The sequence below is a fragment of the Hippocampus zosterae genome, chromosome 7 (genome assembly GCF_025434085.1).
Source record: "Hippocampus zosterae strain Florida chromosome 7, ASM2543408v3, whole genome shotgun sequence".
NCBI classification, from domain to species: domain Eukaryota; kingdom Metazoa; phylum Chordata; class Actinopteri; order Syngnathiformes; family Syngnathidae; genus Hippocampus; species Hippocampus zosterae.
The window spans coordinates 19,569,710-19,585,900 of NC_067457.1; the positions used below are offsets into that span (position 1 = coordinate 19,569,710).

General features: G+C 46.0%; 1 protein-coding gene across 4 annotated transcripts; it reads left to right on the plus strand.

Moving 5' to 3' along the window:
- The first annotated feature begins 239 nt into the window (after window positions 1-239).
- LOC127604489 (inactive phospholipase C-like protein 2) lies at window positions 240-15,663 on the plus strand. Of its 4 annotated transcripts, XM_052071575.1 has the most exons (13): window positions 299-664; window positions 6,498-6,599; window positions 6,716-6,865; window positions 7,035-7,195; window positions 7,610-7,711; window positions 7,820-8,075; window positions 8,154-9,377; window positions 9,478-9,727; window positions 9,952-10,238; window positions 10,319-10,522; window positions 12,010-12,085; window positions 14,579-14,688; window positions 14,793-15,663. In XM_052071575.1, the coding sequence occupies exons 1-13, from the start codon at window positions 332-334 to the stop codon at window positions 14,973-14,975; spliced, it is 3,438 nt and encodes a 1,145-aa protein (XP_051927535.1). In that variant the 5' UTR covers window positions 299-331; the 3' UTR covers window positions 14,976-15,663. The 4 variants fall into 4 exon arrangements, 3 of the variants coding, with proteins under 3 accessions (XP_051927536.1, XP_051927535.1, XP_051927534.1); XM_052071574.1 differs by having other exon boundaries at window positions 7,610-8,075; XR_007963343.1 differs by lacking the exons at window positions 12,010-12,085; window positions 14,579-14,688; window positions 14,793-15,663 and adding exons at window positions 11,077-11,855; window positions 12,671-13,489 and having other exon boundaries at window positions 240-664; window positions 7,610-8,075.
- The last annotated feature ends 528 nt before the right edge of the window (window positions 15,664-16,191 follow it).

Here is a 16,191-nt window from a genome sequence, read left to right on the forward strand (position 1 = left end):
TTGTACAGTACGACAACTACGAAGGAAAAAGTGAAACACGATTTTTCCTGTACAGCAGTGTGGGTGAAGTATGAGGAGCATGATTGACAGTTCATGTCTCGGAGGGTGTGTCGATTCTTAATGTCATTCATTTCCTGCCCCCCCCCCTCCCCACCTCTTTCTTTTTTTTTTTCAAGGTTGTGCCATGCCCACTCCGCGTGCCTGAAAGGAGGAGGGAGGCAGGGTGAGTGAGCGAGAGAGAGAGAGAGAGAGAGAGAGAGAGAGAGAGGGGGAGAGAAGTTTCCTGCGCTCACAGTAGCCGGCTGCCTTCCTTCCACCATGGCACGGTGCCATGCATGTGCGCCCTGCGTACATATCTCCTCGCAAAGGGACCTGTGAACCCAACGTGCGAGTCGCCATGGCCGATTTCGGGCAGAGCAAGCGCGTCGGTCCACCGGTTGCTGCCTCAGCTTCTGTCGCTGCTGCAGAAGCAGCAGCAGCAGCAGCAGGTGGAACCGCAGGGAGCCCCGCAGTGCCTCGAATAGAGGAGCCGATGTCTAATGGCAGTTGCAATCCAAAAGACCCAGCGAGGAGGCTCGACAGGGGGTCCAGCTGTCAGTCGCCAACGTGGGAGGGCTTGGATTCGGCTACTAAATCGATACCTCGACGCAGCAGTCTCATTAAGGTAAGTTAAGGCCGGAGTTTTCTGCAAAAGAGCTAAGCTCCTACGTTCGTACTCATGCTACGAGTTGAGAGTAAAAAGAAAACATTTTTTGTGGTGAAATTTAAAAAAAAAAAGTTGCTCGGCACATTCGTATGACAATGCGACGCAAAATCACCCCTTTACAAAACAACGTCTCCCATCATTGGAGTGTAATTTTACGTTCGAAAAATCCCGTGGTACGATACTAAACAAAAACGTCAGGCAAAGTCGGTGATTATGAAACTATTTACTTCCAGAGGAAAAGCATCACCGTTGTGCCCGTGGCACTGTCGCTGGCATCGATGAACAAATGGAGAATTCACACGTGCAAATTTACATCGGTGCTGCTTCGCAAACGAGTATTTGCTCCGGAGCAAATTTTTAAACCACCTCCCTGAAGTGAATCAAATGTTGCCGTGTGAACGCCCCTAAAGAAACATTAATTGTACATATTTTTTCAAAGACTACTGTCATAAACTAAAATTGATAAATTTGCACAGCACCACATGATGATCACTGAAATAAACTAACATCCCCACTGGCCGCGGGTCATAATATTCGAAACATCTCCGTATGACTAAACCGCTGTACAGTACGTCCATGTCTATCAAAACTGGGCATTATTGTCTTCATCTCACATTCAACTCACGAGGTCACGTGGGTTTACCTAACGTAGTTGCCGCCGAGTATCTGCTTCCGTTTTCTTTTTTGCTCCTCTTCATATGACTCGTCCACGCCAGCCACATTGGAAGTTGACGATGATGTCATATGTTGCGTGTACATTAAGAGGCACTATGTGTTCCGTTCGCCTTTGAGCCGGCATGTTGTGTTCTGCCCGCAAGATAACACCCAGGTGATGTTACTCAGTGCTAGCCTGACAAGAGAGAAAGGAGGTGAAGGAACCGAACCACCTGCTGCAGTGTGAAGCCATCACTCGGCCTCGCTAGCCGGCTAGACCGACTCCCACACTCCTTTTCCCACTGTTGGTCTCATATTCCGCTTTTCTGACGTCCAAACGTCCTTTAAAGACAACATTTTAATCCTGGCGCTGGTTATGGCACATCTAATCGATATCTCTTCTCCCCTGACGTCGTCCTCACCTACTTTTGGTTCTGTATTGATCGCCCCTTGCTGATGGTATCCAAAGTGACCGCCTCCTAAGACATCATTATTGACTTCACCGAGAATGATGTTTATTTTCAGCAGTGTGACGTGTTTGTTTTGAAGTGAGCACCTGTCATTTAAAAAAAAAAAAACTTTTAAATGCTTGTTTCTGTTTTGGAAATCACAGTAACTAGAATTTTAAAGGATAATTAAAAAATAATATCTTTCATTGCATTTTTCAAGGAAATAATCATAAACGAGGACTGCATTTAGGGGGGGGAATCAATGTATATTTTTTCTTTTTTTCCTCCTGTAGTTTATCAATAATTAATTATTCGGGCGATTGTTGACACTTTGAAGCGATCGAGGCAAAACTGAGTATATATTCGTCTAAAACAAGCAAAGGTGCTGTTGATTTACGCTTAACTAGTTAGTTTTCCCAAAGAAGCACAACCGCATGTCATGCCCTGGGAAGCTCTGGCAGAACTCCAAACAACAAGTAATTATTTCGCAGGCTACACCGGCATCAGGCAGTTTGGTCTCCCATTCATAATAAAATGGATGCGATTGAAGTAATGTTCCTTTCGCGGAGCAGCAGATTTCAAGCGACATAATTCTCGTCTCAACTCGAACTAATTTTGCGGTCGGCATCACCACGGCAACCGGTAAAGACCTGGCGGGGGAATCCAGGTGATCGTGGCCTTTCCTGTCAGTTGAACTTTTAATTGTGACTCACGTTCTAGTTGTAGCGCCTTGTTTTTAGCATCTATTGCGGCATTGCGTCCCGGTGATGTCACCAATCTATGCTGTGTATTAAGTGCGATACTCTGAAGCAAAAGTATTATTAAAAAAACAAAACAAAAACAACATGATATCTGTGTTCGGGGTATTTTTACTTTCTCATCAAATGCGGTTCATAGTGGAGGTCTGCAGCCTCGCTTCTTGTTTCTGAGTAGCAAACAGCGCAGGAAACTGGACAGTTGGCCAATTTCCTCACATAGTTCATGTCGCAATGTTGCTGTTAAGTCATCGGTATTCAGTGATGATACTTCACTGTGGTCCTCCTTTCCACTTGACACTTGATATATATGAGATCGTGGAAGTCATCTTTATCTTTCTAATCTCCATTAAATTCAAATTGCATTTGATCTGCTCTGCATCGAATCTTAGAAGCCTTTGAGTCATACTAATTTATATTAGTGTGTAGAGACAAAACGTTCATCTGGGCAAATGTGTGGGTATCCCGAATGGCCATGTGCTGCCGGTTGTTGACAACCTCATGCAGGCTCTCGAAGAAACGAGTTTTACCCTTTCAGGGACAGCCGTTACTATAGTGGACAGTTTCCCATTTTATCGGGTAACAGGGTGCATATGGATATGTCTGAAAATATTGATCGCTTCTTACAACCCGCTACACACACGCAAATACAATTAAGTCATAATGGACGATTCATTCCAACTCGTATTTCGACGAACAAGTATTCATGCGAGCATGCCGCATCAATCTGAGCCGACGGACGAATATGACGTGCCACGTGTCATACAATCATGACTGCCAGCCGGCTAATGAGCACTCGGGGTCATGCAGAGGCTTACAAACAGCAGGCAATTACAGGTGTCATCGTCTTTATTAATGTCTAATAGGGCGAGCACCCCTCCACGCCCCACCCCACCCAGCGTTGTTTTCTATTCCTCCCTCCGGCATGTATCCCCCCCCCTGTTTTTCTTTCGTTGTCTGGTGTGACTGATCACCGAACGTAATCCCGTCAGTCATGCCCATTTCTGTTTTTTCACTCCATCCGCACATCGACTGCGTGTCCGTGCGCCACACCGTCAATCCACACCAAACCCATTCCGGGGGGCGGAAGTGATCTCATTACGACGACAATCCCCCCACCCCCACCAGCATCAACCGCAATTGGGTACATCTCTGATGAAGATCAGGAAATGAAAAATAACCATCGGTAAGCATTCCCAATTGATCCAATGAAAGCCTGATCTGGACAAAAAGACTCAAAAATGCACTTTGTCACGATTACATGAAAATTTGATTGAAATGTGTCAACTTCGCTCCGGGGCATGCTTCAAAGTAACAAAATAATTCAACTGTCCAATACAGTCGGTGTAAAGGAAGTGAACTACTCCGTAGCAGGAAATACAAGCAAAACGGCATGTCTTCTCCATTGGTAATAAATCGCAGAATATTGCCTGTTCTGAAAGCGGACTCGCTTTCCATCAAGTAAAATTCAGTTTGAGCATTTGGAATTGTGAATGACAGATGCAGCCTTGCTTCTTTTTCTCTCTTGAGCTTTCTTTCTCACTTTCCTTCTTTTTCTGTGTTGTCACATAACTCGGAAGCTTCTCGCTGAACGCGCCCACCACTTCCTGCACTTTTTTTTTTTTTAAATTCAATGGCTGCCTTTTGTGAGAATCGGGCCGGCGGGACTTGAATCAGCCGCTGTATTATGACCGAACATAATCAAAGTGGATCAGGCGTATACCTTGAACCTCTGATCCATTTTTTAATAAAATCTTTCTTTTGTACCTGGATATGAAAGACTTCATTTGCATTTCACCCTGTATCTACTTGTAGGTTCATTTGCCTCATATTACTTTGGGAGCGTAATTAATTCTTAGTTGCCGGCCAACGAAGGTGAGCGTATGACACAGCCTGTACGCATGCGATAATTGGATCTTTACGGATGAAAGGCTCACGGGGAGAAAAAGCGGACGCCGGGCTCTCTGTGGCCTCAATGGGACTTTGTGTCAATTGGCTGACAGTTCATCAGGCGTATTCCGATGTGCGTTGTTTGGATGAAGCTGAAAAGAGCATGTTGGGTCAGTCCATCCTGCCCACTGTACAAGTAGGATAACTAACCCATGATCGGGTTAATTATTCTGACCCAGAAGATGGGATTTGGGCGAGCTGAAGATCTGGCTGGTCGCCATTTTTGAAATTTTTTAGTCACAAATGAAATAATGAAAAGGGAATAACCGCGGCGCGCAAGGCCACATTGTCCCAAACGGAGTATCCCGACCGAGCACCGTCCCGTGTGTATAAAATCCGCTTATTAAAATTCTTGGAAGGCAACAAAACTGGGGGAGCGTCATATGTTTTTTGTTTTGTTTTTTTAAATACGAGGAAATACAATTACTCCCTGACAGGTTGCGTTTTGTTAAAGTGTTGCTCTGCTTCAATAAACAGAAAACAGGCAATACCAGATCAAATGAGTCTATTTATCTCCAAAGGATGCTCTCGGTCCAAGTATCGCAACCCCAAGGCATGAAGCATATTTTTAGACGTCCGCCTCTTTGTTATCGCAAAATAGCTATAAGGGGGATACGGGCTATCACCAGTCAGAGCACTTCTGTGTCCTTAATGAGGCGATTCCTGGAGGACTTGTGACGGTTAGACGGCTGGCTCTCTTTCACTCGAAAAGGAAAATCTTTCATTTTCTGTGAATCGTGCCACCCCACCCTTCTTTCACATGCTCATTGATGCGCCGCACATGAATGAGTTCTCTTCTTCTACACAAAAAATGTGATCCAACGAATGCGAAAGATGATAGAGAATTTGTTTGTTTATTAATTTAATTACAAATATACTTCCATTACAAATATACTTCCCACAAGGCCACGTAGTCTTGGTGTTGTTATTGCATACTTCAAAATAATAATAAATTAAAATCATTTTGTTTCAAAGTAACAGGATCGATTTAGAAATCGTGCTAAGGCTTGTTTTATTGAGGACACAATCGATTTGTCATCCAGCGTTTTCATCGTGTTGGAGGCGAAAAGTGGAAATAAGTTCTGGCCTTAATTTTGTTTCGATTTTATTTCATCCGTCAAATGTGCTCACCGCATTTTTTCAGACCACCTTTTTGTGAAAATGAGAGAAAAAACATACGGCTGTCGTGGACTGCTTTAAACCAGGCGCTTTCCTTTTCAGCGTCTCGCCGTGTGGAACAGCAATTGAGTTCGAACGGAACTCACATTTTCTTATCCGAAGCAACCAGACTTGAAATGAGAACGCTGACGGTGTGTCATTTCAAAGTCGAGTGTCAAGCGCAAGTTTCAGTCAAGCGCCGATGTACGCCATGTGGGTGTTTGCATCTCGACTCCATTTAGCTTTTGATTGAATTAACAACAATCGCATTACATTTTGCATCCTTCCACAGATTAGCCTTTCCATAGATTTGATGTCATCGGGCCACTAATACAGCGGTAATTGAATGAAGTCATCCACCTATACGCGGTTTGTTCTCTCTTTACATACGGCGCACCCCCACCCCCTGGGGAGTGTTCATCGTGTCACACGGGTGAACTGAGCTCGGACAGAAGAAACGGCGTCATGTCGAAGGTGTAGAATTAGAATGCCGCAGTCTGCTGCTTCGGCCTATGATTAATGGTGTCAATGTTGAAGAGCAAGGGCAAAGACATTTTAAGCATGGTAGGAAAAACAACAGATTGCTGGGAAGAGGCTATGTGTGTAGGTTAAATAATCTGCCTCTTCCCAGCAATCTGCCGTTATGTAAAATGATTTCAATCCTCTCTGATCTCCCGCAAAAGTGTTTTCTCATGCTTTTGCTTTCGCCGATGGGATCATTGTCTTGATGTCAATCCCCTTCATTTTTTCCCCCTGCGATATTATACGCCATCTCGTTTGCTCGTTACCTCCATCACGCTCTCAGTCAGCGCCTTTCGTCATCAGGATGGCTCCCGGGCGGGTCGAGAGAGGAAGAAGACAGTGTCCTTTAGCAGCAGCCTATCAGAGAAGAAGATCAGTAGTGCGGCCGACTGTATCCACTCAATGGTGGGTTCGCCGCGACGTGACCTTTTGCATGCGTACCTGAAACCGAGGCCTGCGGTGTGTGCAGTTGAGGGCGTCATGGCTGCTGAAAATGTAAAACACGCTTGTTTTGTGGACAGGTGGAGGGGAGCGAATTGAAGAAGGTGCGTCCCAACTCTCGCGTGTACCAACGCTACTACCTTCTTGACACGGGACTGCAGGCTCTCTGTTGGGAGCCCTCCAAGAAGGATTCGGACAAAGCCAGGATTGCGCTCGCCTCCATCCGAGAGGTCAGCGTCCAGTCTAAAATGCGAGATCAAGTCTCGCCGGTTATTGCCTCTCCCATTGATGACTTCATTGATTATTTTGGACCAACCCCGATCCACACCAATGGCTGCAGTTGTTTTGCTTTGATCGTGTCTGATGCGGGCGTATCGTTTTTGTGGCCTCGTATTTCAGGTGCGGACAGGTCGTAACACGGAGGTATTCCGCACGAGTGGAGTCTACGAGCAGATTTCGGAGGACTGCGCTTTCTCTATCATCTATGGAGAGCTATATGAGAGCCTGGACCTTGTGGCCCACTCAACAGAAGTGGCTAATATTTGGGTGACGGGCCTAAGGTAAAACCAACTAAATTGGAGCGTTTGTCACAGGGATATTTTAAAACCTCACATTTCATTTGGCAACAGTTCACTGGGGTTGAGTTCAACAGCTTTGTCCAAAAATGCAATTCCTTGCTTATCCTATCACTTTTTTGGGATGAGATCCGAAGAAAGTCTATCAATAACATTTCTGCACTGACTATATGAAGTGTCAAATACGTTTATGCTCATACTTATGCACTACTGGAATAAAAATAAAGAGTACACATCTGTTTGTGTGTGCGTGTACACATCCGTTTGAGTGTGTGTGTGTGTTTACATCTGAGATCAAATTTGCTACAGTGAAAAACCCCCTGTTGTGAAAAATGTCTTGCTGCAAACATGATTTCGTTGTAGAGGAGTTTCACTGTACTTACTGTTCTCCATCTCCAGGTATCTGGTCCAGTATGGTAAAAATGCCCTGGACATGCTTGCCAGCAAACAGCACAGCCTTCGTCTTGGCTGGTTGGAGCAGCTTTTCGCCTCTGCTGCTGATTTGGATAGTCCCAAGGACATTGAGCAAGGGATTTGTTTGCAGTCCGCTGTCAAACTGATACAGACGGTGAATCCAGGGGTGAGCAGCGGAAAAGTGGAGCACAGGTTTAAAGAGCTTCAGAGGGGTCGGATCGAGTCTCTTTCTCCTAATAATGGATCAGGAGCTAAAGACCTCGCCATAGTCAAACCAACACTTGGGGCAAGAAACGAGAGGGTCACGCAGCGGGAGTTCATCGAGGTCTTTCACGACTTCTGCACACGTCCAGAGATTTACTTTCTCTTGGTGCAGTTCTCCAGCAACAAGGAATTCCTGGACGTCCAAGACCTGACGAGGTTCCTCGAGGCTGAGCAAGGTGTTGCCCAGGTCAGGAAATGAATCCACTTAAGCACAAACAATTCCGGCATTGTCATTGTCTTAAGGTCCGCTTGCTCCCTCGCTCAGGTGACAGAGGAAGACAGCCTGAGTCTCATCCAGTCCCACGAGCCATCAGAAGAGGGCCGGCAGCAGGGCTACCTGTCGATGGACGGCTTCAATAGCTACTTGATGTCGCCAGAGTGCCAACTCTTCGATAGGGAGCACGACACTGTGTGTCAGGACATGTCCCAGCCTTTGTCGCACTATTTTATCAACTCCTCTCACAACACCTACCTCATCGAGGATCAATATAAAGGGCCCTCTGACATTTCCGGCTACATCCGGGCGCTCAAGATGGGCTGCCGATGTGTGGAGGTGGACATATGGGACGGTCCCGATGAGGAGCCGGTCGTGTGTACCGGACATACACTTTGCCCTCCTCTCGCCCTGCGCAACGTGTTGGAAGCAATTGCACGGTTTGCTTTTGTTGCATCAGAGTATCCGTTGATTGTGTGTATCGAGAACCACTGCTCTCTGAGACAGCAGAAAGTGATGATGCAGCATCTGGTGCGAATACTCGGCGATCAGGTGTCGACGCAACCCCCGGACGAGAGGGAGTCGTACCTACCCTCGCCGCAAGACTTGAGGCATCGGATCCTGCTGAAGGGGAAGAAGCTCGAGCCTGGTTGGGAAGCGGAGGAGGGTGAAGTCAGTGAGGAGGATGAAGGGGCTGAAATGTGTCCAAGGATGAAGGCGGTGAGCAATGGTGGGGCAGGACTTGAAGACAGTCCCAAAGAAAAACAGCAGAGAAGCTTAAATTCAACAGCTGCCAGCCACTGCAATCCACCTCATCTTCCTCACCAAAAATTCCATTTGCTGAAGGAGCTCTCGGACCTGGTCACTCTTTGCGAGTCGGTCCACTTTGTCGACTTCCCAACGTCAAGAAAAAGCCAAAAACCTTGGCAGTTGTGCTCTTTTAATGAGACCCAGGCCGGGCGTCTCGCTGGCGAGACCCCAGGCGACTTTGTCAACCAAAACAAACGCTTCCTGTCACGGGTGTACCCGAGCCCCATGCGCATTGATTCCAGCAACGTAAACCCTCAGGACCTGTGGAAATGCGGTTGCCAGATTGTTTCTATGAACTTCCAGACAGCCGGGCTGATGATGGACCTCAACGCAGCCTGGTTCCGGCAGAATGGAAATTGCGGTTACGTTCTGCGGCCCGCCATCATGCGGCGGGAGGTGTCTTACTTCAGTGCGGACACCAGAGACACTGTGCCTGGGGTGTTACCTCAGCTGCTCCATGTCAAGGTGTGAGGGGCATCCCACCAGCTCGTCACCGAATCCTTGCTCGCTGACCAAATAATCACCATGATGTTCTGAAAACAGCCTATGTGGTGACCCTTCCCAGGTAATCAGCGGACAGAATCTTCCCAAGCCGAGGGGTTCTGTGGCCAAAGGGGACGTGGTGGACCCTTACGTTTACGTGGAGATCCACGGCATTCCAGCCGACTGCACAGAGCGCCGCACCAGGACCGTCTCCCAGAACTGCGACAACCCAGTTTTCGATGAGAGCTTCGAGTTCCAGATCAACCTGCCGGAGCTCGCCATGGTTCGCTTTGTCGTCCTGGATGATGACTTCATCGGAGATGAGTTCATAGGTCGGTTCAGTCAGATTGGGTTCATATATTTCTGACAGACCTTTTCACAATGAGGTCGCATGTATTTTCAAGTGGCTCAATACCTTCCAGGCGTAAACTTGACGTTAGCTAGCTATTAGGTTTTGCCAACTTTCGCTCTCAAACATTCTAATTCTTCATTCATACTATCGTATAATCTGCATCTTAAGTGTAGTGTTAAAAAAAAAAAACTTCTTCTGTCACAGGTCAGTACACCATCCCGCTGGAGTGTCTCCAACCCGGATACCGTCACGTCCCGCTTCAGTCTCTGACTGGGGAGGATCTTCCCCACGCCAAGCTTTTCGTCCATGTGGCCCTCACCAATCGTAGAGGAGGGGGCAAGCCTCACAAAAGGGGCCTGTCTGTGCGAAAAGCTCGCAGGAGACGGGACTACACGGCTCTACGGGACTTGGAAATCCGGGTCGTTGACGAGGTTTTCAAAATGGCTGGTCCTCTGTTGAGAGAAGCCACGGACTTGAGGGAAAACATGCAGGTGAGGGTGTCCAGAGTCCCGTACATTTATCGGCTATATTACATTTCTCCTCAACGTTTGGCATTTCTTTTCCCCAACAGAATTCTGTGGCGATGTTTAGGGAGTTGTGCGGGGTGTCGGCTGTGTCCAACCTCATGCAATGCATACTCGCTCTTGGCTCCAGAGTGAGAGGACCCGATGGGATTCCTTTACTACTGTTTGACCTCCAGAAGCACTACCCCACCTTGGAGCCTCAGGGTGCCCTGCCTGATGTCCTTCGCCGTGTTGTCTCCACATACGACATGGTGAGGAAGGAAAAGAGCTGACAGTAAATATGCTTATTGTCCCCCCCCGCTCCCAGATACACAACATATCTCTGAAGTGCACGGAAAGGAAGGAAACACGACACAAAAGCCACAAAGATTACTAAGCCGCCACCGCCCATCTTCCTGTCTGCTTCACACAACAATGAACACCCCGTGTGAAGACAGAGCTTCCTCTTGAGTACATATTTCCCCCCCCCTGAAAACAAGCTGACACTGGTTGTTATGCTGAAATGTGCTTGATTTCCACGTTGGCCTGAATCCGGTATACTTTCATCCGAATAATGGCAGGACATTCAAAGACTCAGCCGGAAGTCATTTAGTTGATGAACATATCTGAGGCTAAAATGGGTCCGAGATCCTCGGCTGGTCCGCTGGCATGATCGCAACAGAGTGCCTCGTTGTTGCGGCGTGGAATAGTTCCGTGACCACGCGGTGGGATATATTCCAGCCACTTCTCTTGAATTTCATTTTCCATTCATCATATGGGTCAACGTTTTGCAGTGTGGTGAAGTAACATCACGTCTGCCATGCAGGGTTTCAAATTCCGAATCCAGTCTTGGTCCACCTTGCTTATCTGGGTTTCCCTTTGGGTACTTTGGCTTTCCCTCACGTTCCAAGATAAGCTCCACCTCACCTGTGACTGATGAGCACAAGCACCAACGAAAATGGATGAATGGCTCCTCATTTTGCTTTTTCACCCTGCAACCTACACAGTTCCTGCCCTTTCCTCCTTTTTCCCCGCGGGCCTGCTTCAACTGTGGCTGACCCGTGTAAAGGGGACTCCACGCAGATGTGCACTTGCTCTCAGCCATTCTGCTGAATATTAGACCGACCCGTGGGTCTAATGCGGCTGGAACTCCGGATGTACAAAGTACACATATCTTGTCTCATTAAATTCTCAAGAAGGCTTTGGTGCGCCGACCTAATTGAATGACAATTGTTTGTCACTGCCGTTTGAATCGTAACGGACGTGTGTGTTACGGCAAGCGAGTGTACGCATATTGGGAGCCACTTTCACTTGGAGTCAAGCCCACCCCTGGAATTGAAAAAAAGATCATGGCGGTGCTGAATCTCATCAGCATAGATTTGAATACGGTTTGATGAAATAGATCTTCACACCTCCATCCTCAACTGGATGTATTGTGTGTGTGTTGATCATTAGTTTGTTTAACAGCGGGGATCACATCCCTTCAGGCTTCACACATCAATGCCTAGCATTAATCAGCCACAGGCAAGTAATGTCATTACCGTGCACCGCGTGTGTGGTCATTACTCTAACTGAGTGGTTCTATTGGTCTCCTAGGATTTCTCCGTTGTCTGCATCTGTGGAAGCATGACTCTGATCTGGCATGTTCATTCTTTTAATTACCACAGATGCCTTCAAAAGTTTTTTTTTTAAAGACTGCATTGGAAATATACATTGCTATATACTTAACGGTACATCTGTGCGTGTTGGGTGTATGCAGATGGTCCAGGCCAGCAAAGCCGTGTTCGAGCTTTCTGATGGAATCTATGAAAGGATTCTGCATATAAAGATTGCGGGTGAGTGAAAATAATGCATTCGGTCTTCCACCCCAAATTTATCTTTTTGTGACTTTATGGATCTTGTTTTTTGTTTTTAAATCCATTAGGGGAGAGTCACTCATGAACAAAAAGAAAAGTTGGGAGCATGGAAAATATCTAACATTTTGCTATGGAACCTAACGTCACTGGAAAATACATTTGACACACTTGCAGAGCTCGCTAGCTATGCCTACTCGGTGAAAAAAAAACTACTTCTAGAAAAAAAAAAAGATTGTTGGCAATATTGTCAAATTGGGATGTAAAGTACATAAAATAAGGTTTCAAAATGGTGAAAAAACAAACCAACAACGAGACGATCTAGAGCAGTTACGGTATGCCAAGCAAGAATTTCACATGCTAGCTTTCAAGTTGGACTCACAAAAACCAAGAACAACATCCCCTCCCGCCCCCCACATTGCTTTTCCTCCTTAGTCTGCATGATGAGCACATGCTCATGGCCGACAATGAGGCGCTCTAAAGCGGCCGCGCCAGCTGTCTATCGGAGGAGAAAATTAATTTTCGGCCTGTAGTCATAGCTAGCTAAGTGCACATCGGCTCCTGAAGTGCTGGGGGGAGGAGGGGGGGGGGGGCATTTTACGCTATACTTCGCGCCACAAATGAGGGTAATACTAATAATAGTAATCATTCATGATTCAGGATTCATCTTCAAACCTTTGTCATGTATTTCGAAACAAATGTTTGCTTTCATTTTCCAGGATTTTTTAAGAGTGTGTTCCAATACTCCCCCCTGGCCCCCGGTATTGTCTATTTTCTCCCAGCGCAGTTTTGTTGACTTCAGCATTCTGACTCCACACTTGTCAGCGGCACAGGGCCATTACACAGCATATCATGAGTTTAAGGGTAAAAGAAAAGACCTCTTGTGAGATATATTTGTTATCCGTCAATGAGTTTCACGTGCGTGCTGGTTTGAATAGAGAAAGTTTTGACAGAGATGAATGTCCAGCTTGTAAATCAGCAAAAATCTCCCAAGCGACTTATCCACCGCCCCCGCCCCCGACTCTCCTAGGGTTCACTTTCATAATCATGTGACATTCATTTGTTTACATCATCTGAGCTTCCGCGTGCGTATACTGCATGATTGCTCGTGTGCATTTTGCAACGTTTGACCCGACGGTAATATTTAAAGACACGATAGGTTGTGTATGAGCATGTCTGCTGTGTGAGAAGCCCGAGGTCGGAAAGTACATGCCGTTAAAGATGCCAATCAAGGAAATCCCATGGCGACGGTCACTCGGAGCGAAGTCACGGGATGTCTGCGAGCTGCAAGGGAGTAGAGATAAAACTGATGAAGCTCACAGAAGGGAGTAGAAAAAAAGTGGATCTGATCTGTGATAAGTAAACAGTTGTTTATAGTTAAATGATCCAGGCGTACTGGTTGAATGGGTTATATGAACACTGCAGACAAACACTGTACACTCACAGGCCACAAAATCTTAAGTCTATAAAGGTTCATTTAAGACACAAAATTGTCCAAAAGTGTGAATCTGAGTGTGAATAGCCAACATGTGCACTCCTTGGGTCGGTTTTCTTTTCCTCACCTCTCGACCACCTATAACCCGTAATCCGATTGGACGATTTTTGGGCTCGCAGGTCTGTGTATGCTGGATGTGCTTCCATACTATTTCATCCCCTCTTCTGTCAGTACTGCGCAACGATCACACACACACATACATGCGAGGCTGGTCCATAGGCTTTGAGTTGTCTGGCAACGCTGACATAAGGTTAGATTTCAGACAACATCTGGAGTATGTACAGTATGTGGAGCAGTGCACTGTGCGGGTAAATTATACTCCCAAGATGTTTATTCCTCACTGTGTGTGTGTGTGTGTTTGTGTGTGTGTGTGTGATCCACTGGTACGCATGCGTAACATTTGGACTCCTGTTGATGGCTCACGGTTTAATGTGCGCCCCACGTTAACCCACTTCTCTGTTTCCATGGCAACTGTGGGACGGTGGCCTGGGGCGGCCAGAGGAAACCAGATGCACAACACAACTCACAGCACACATACTCGACAGCAGTCAGGGGAACGGGCCCCAGATTTCAGACTGGGAAAGGATATTTTGGAGTAAATTGAGATGTTGTCATTCTTTCAGCACACAAAAAAAAGCAGTGCCTAAAAATGCCACAAGGGGACAGCAAAGAACTTGAATTCCATTACACTAGGCAAATGAAGCTCCTCCGGTCACTTCAACATAACTTATAATTTTAGTTTTCCGGTAAACACACAAAACGATGAAATAGTGAATGTTCTTTTTTTATATATAATTTAATTTCAGGGTATAATTGGGTATAATTCTGGTCAGTTGAGAGAAAAAAAAATCATCAGTCAAAAATGCCACTTGGCTCAGTAAAGGTTGGGAAATGCTGCTCCGTGTGCATCAGTGTAATTGCGTTTCATTCAGGATGATTTGAGCAAAAGTTCTAACCTTTAGGAGTTGCCTTTTTTACAGCCATGACATTCCACGAGCATTTACAGAGCCTGGCGGCGAAGGAGGGCTTGAAAGGGCGAAAGGCGGGTCGAGCTGTGGAGAGCTTCACCTGGAACATCACCATCCTTAAGGTCAGACATGCAAACAGTCAAACGCCAATCCGCATTTGATAGCCTTTTGCTGATTTAATCATTTTTTTGCTCACATTTGACTCTTGACTTACCATCTATCGCAGGGTCAAGCTGATCTTCTCACGTACGCCAAGGCTGAAGTTGAGGAGAACATGAAGCAGGTGCACGATGCCGCTCTGACGGGAAACCTCGCCCGGGAGAGTCGAGGAGTTACAAGAGTGCGCTCCCAGTCACGAAAAAGCCAGCACGACAACGCCCACGCGTGTGACGAGCGATTCCAGCGATGAGACACTTGACCCGACCCGACTGTTGTCCGCTACACTACACTTGCCGCCAAGGAATCACCCGTTTAACGTTTGATATTGTGCACCGTTCATGTCTTCTCTCAGAGGAAGTCTGTTGATCATATTTGTGAAAACGGCTGAATATTTTTGAGACCTTTTCTGCTGTGCAATACGTTTAAAAGGTGGGATATGATCACATAAAATACACCCGATGGGCTTTCTCGAGGTTGGGCCAGGCTAGGAGTGGGCAATATACGATCTGGTAGTATCAATATCAATAGTGTAAGTAAGCCTTTTGTTCCCTTACATTTGAATCAAAATATATTCATTTATTAGTTAGTTATCTCATGATAGTTTTATTTGTTGCAAAAATAAATAATGGTAAACTGAAACCATATTAAAACCCTGGAGAACCCACGGGGTCAAATTTGGCCCTAATCGTAAATTAGGATTAAAGCATTAAATATTTGAAAAAACATATATTTTGGTGCTCAGTGAACATATAGCAGTCATTTAATGTATAATTCATCATTTTCCAAAGAAGAAAAGGGGTCTTGGGTTCTCCAGGGTTAATGTTTTTTTTGTTGATACACATTGATGTCTTGAGATGTCAAGGCTTCTGAAATCACCTCTTCTAGCTTCGTTAAGATGAATGGAAATGCCATTAATTCCAGCCTTGCAAAAAAACAAACATTTTTTACTAAAAATAGCACCTTATAATATTGTACTTTATAAGAAAGCATAGTGACTGAAATAGAATCTAAAGAAATAAAACGTCATGGCCTCTTTGGTTCCATTCAATGGACATTGTGCTGCTGCTGCTAGCGTGTCATGGCTACCTTTATACATGGAGAGGGCCACGGCTTCTCAGTAAGCCGCAGTTAGATACACATCTTCGCAGCGGATAATCAATAGATGCTTTATTGTGTTATCTGTCAATGTGTGTTGCTGCACCGTGTTCACGTATCTTGCTCATGTCCTGACTGATGCCATTCGGTAGCCCCTCTTATTTGCTAGCAGAATTAAGCTAGCAGACTAAGGCAGAGTGATGTGAATTGTGTGAATACACAATGTGTAATTCTCTTAATTTTGTCATTAGTTTGACAGTAAACTTCAACTGGGGACGGCAGGAAAGAGCTTGAAGCCGCCCCCCCCCACCCCAGTCCTTGTATTTCAAATTTTGTCAAAGCATTGCCCAATGATGGCTCCAATGTCGCCA

Bases quoted from the DNA above. Each gene is read 5' to 3' on its own strand.
- LOC127604489 (XM_052071574.1), top strand. From the start codon at position 332: ATGCATGTGCGCCCTGCGTACATATCTCCTCGCAAAGGGACCTGTGAA. The intron at 7,196-7,609 runs GTAAAACCAACT...CTCCATCTCCAG, and splicing joins ATTTGGGTGACGGGCCTAAG to GTATCTGGTCCAGTATGGTA. The intron at 9,728-9,951 runs GTCGGTTCAGTC...CTTCTGTCACAG, and splicing joins CATCGGAGATGAGTTCATAG to GTCAGTACACCATCCCGCTG.